Source organism: Lucilia cuprina, chromosome 3 (assembly GCF_022045245.1).
Source record: "Lucilia cuprina isolate Lc7/37 chromosome 3, ASM2204524v1, whole genome shotgun sequence".
Lineage (NCBI taxonomy): Eukaryota > Metazoa > Arthropoda > Insecta > Diptera > Calliphoridae > Lucilia > Lucilia cuprina.
In genome coordinates this window covers 3,252,697-3,254,851 of record NC_060951.1, presented here as the reverse complement: position 1 = coordinate 3,254,851, position 2,155 = coordinate 3,252,697, and the positions used below count along the sequence as shown (strand labels likewise).

At 35.2% G+C, this 2,155-nt stretch overlaps 1 protein-coding gene across 1 annotated transcript in view; it reads right to left on the bottom strand.

Moving 5' to 3' along the window:
• The window catches only part of LOC111687978 (zinc finger protein 431-like), a gene marked incomplete at its 5' end in the record, with an annotated part of 2,272 nt that extends 122 nt beyond the window's left edge, over window positions 1–2,150 (bottom strand). Inside the window, 4 exons of the mRNA XM_046945920.1 lie at window positions 32–586; window positions 660–746; window positions 850–1,434; window positions 1,592–2,150. Coding sequence (XP_046801876.1) covers window positions 32–586; window positions 660–746; window positions 850–1,434; window positions 1,592–2,150 — 1,786 coding nt within the window. The remainder of the gene's footprint in view (window positions 1–31; window positions 587–659; window positions 747–849; window positions 1,435–1,591) is intronic.
• Between the last annotated feature and the right edge of the window lie 5 nt (window positions 2,151–2,155).

Sequence of the window (2,155 nt, the reverse complement as noted above, 5' to 3'; positions counted from 1 at the left end):
ATCGACTCTAATAGAAAAAGATAAAACTCACCTGCATGAAAAAGCATATGATCCCTTAGATCTTTCTTATAGCCAAAACATTTACCACATTTATCGCAAGAAAATGCTTTAATATTCAAATGGGCCACATTTACATGTTGTTTCAATTCACAGCTCGTACGACAGCGAGTAACACATTGTTCACATTGAAAGGGCCGCAAACGAGCATCATGTGTATTCAAATGTTTATCCAATTGTGATCTCAAATGAAAACGACGCGGACAATGGAAGCAAGGATAAACACCCTGACGCTGAAGTTTACGACGCTCCTGTTTATTACATGCAGTATACAAACAATTGCCATTCTTATCACGACCCAATAGTAAATGATTTTGTAATTTTTGTAAAGTTTTAAAATTCATATTACAATTCAAACATGTATGTTGTAGCTCTGTAGGTGAATTCAAGGCAGATGATGATGTTGAAGACGAAGCAGTAGATGAGCAGGCATTATTATTATTATTGTTGTTGTTATTGTGGTGATTTTTTGCATTGTCTGGATGATATTGATTCATATGGCGTTGTAAAAATACAATGGAAGAAAAACCTAAAACATATTTACATATATTGTGTGTTGTTTAATGAAACAATTGTGAAAAGTTTTTAATTGATTTTAATACCTTTATGGCAAAATTTACACTTGAGAGGGGCCTCAGCATTGTGCTGTTGATACTTATGACGTTTTAGCTCATAGTCATCGACAAAATCTATTAAAATACACAAGGTTAATGTAACAATAATAACACACATGTAATCGATATTTATTGTTAAGATTTTGTTGTTTAATGAGATTTCTTTAGAACTACTTACTAGCTTTGCAAATATTGCAAGAGTATGTTGACTGCACTTCCGCCTTGTGCATCCTTTGATGAGCCTCCAAGTTGGCTTTTCTCATAAATGTACGTTCACACAAACGACACTTGAATTGTTTAATGCGTTCGTGTTGACGCTGATGTAAACGAAAACGATAGAGCGGTGTTTGAGGGAATTTCTCCTTACAATTTTGACACTCCCAGTCACCCACATACTGGCAATTATATTGATGTACATCTGTAGAGCCCTTCAAACGTTTCTGGCAATAATTACATGTTTGTATTTCAGTGATTTTGTGTATTAGGCGAACGTGATTGTCACGTAACAAATGAGTCTTATAGGATTGTGGACATTTGGGGCAAGTGTATGGGCGATTAGGATCGTGTATGTCGAAAAAATGCTGTGATAGAGCATCTTCATTGGGGAAGACGAGATGTTCGATGGGTCCTGTTTCGGGACAGAAGCAATAATGGCAAGCATAAGATAAACCCTTTAAACGGGCATTCAGATCAGAGTCATCACATTCCATGTCGGAGTTGGTGTCCTCGCGATTTATGAAGGTTATAGTAGTATTTTGATAATCTGGAAAAAATTTCAAAAATTTTCAAATATTTTCAAAAAATTTCATTTAAGTTTTTATAAAAAAATATTGAAATTGTTTCAATATTTCCAAATTGCAATAGAAATTTTTTTAAATTTTCACTTTTCATTCAATTTTTAAAAAATTTTAATAACTTACCATTCTTTCCCCTTATGGTATAATTATTATTAATATATTGATTTCCTGTTTCTTTTTTCTTTTCCTGTGATTCCATTTTATTGGTTACCGCAGTAGAGTTCGACTTCTGTTCCTCTCCACCCACACCTCCTCCTTCTTCAGTTGTTACTACTCTTTGCTGTGTTAATTTGGTGTTAGTTGGTATAATACTGCGCTGTAACATATCTTCGAGATCTTGTTTTATAATTGTATCCCCAACGCCGCCACCTACTGCTCCTCCAACCTCTTCCGGCTTCACCGGCATTATATCATTCATCATGGACGTCGTTTCAGTCTCAACTAATGGCAGTGTACCCGTAGTGGGTGATTCGGCAGTCTCAAATGTAAATAGATTTTGTGACGGTAAAAAGCCCAATTCTTGGGATGTATCAGCAGCTATCAAATTACTATCCAATAAAGTGGAAGAGGCATCCATTAGAGCGGGATTATCGAATTGTGAAAATTGTTGATCGAATACAGGAAAATCATTAAGCGAAACATCTGACTGTGTTAGATTTACCGAAGAGACCAAAACATTGTTGGAAG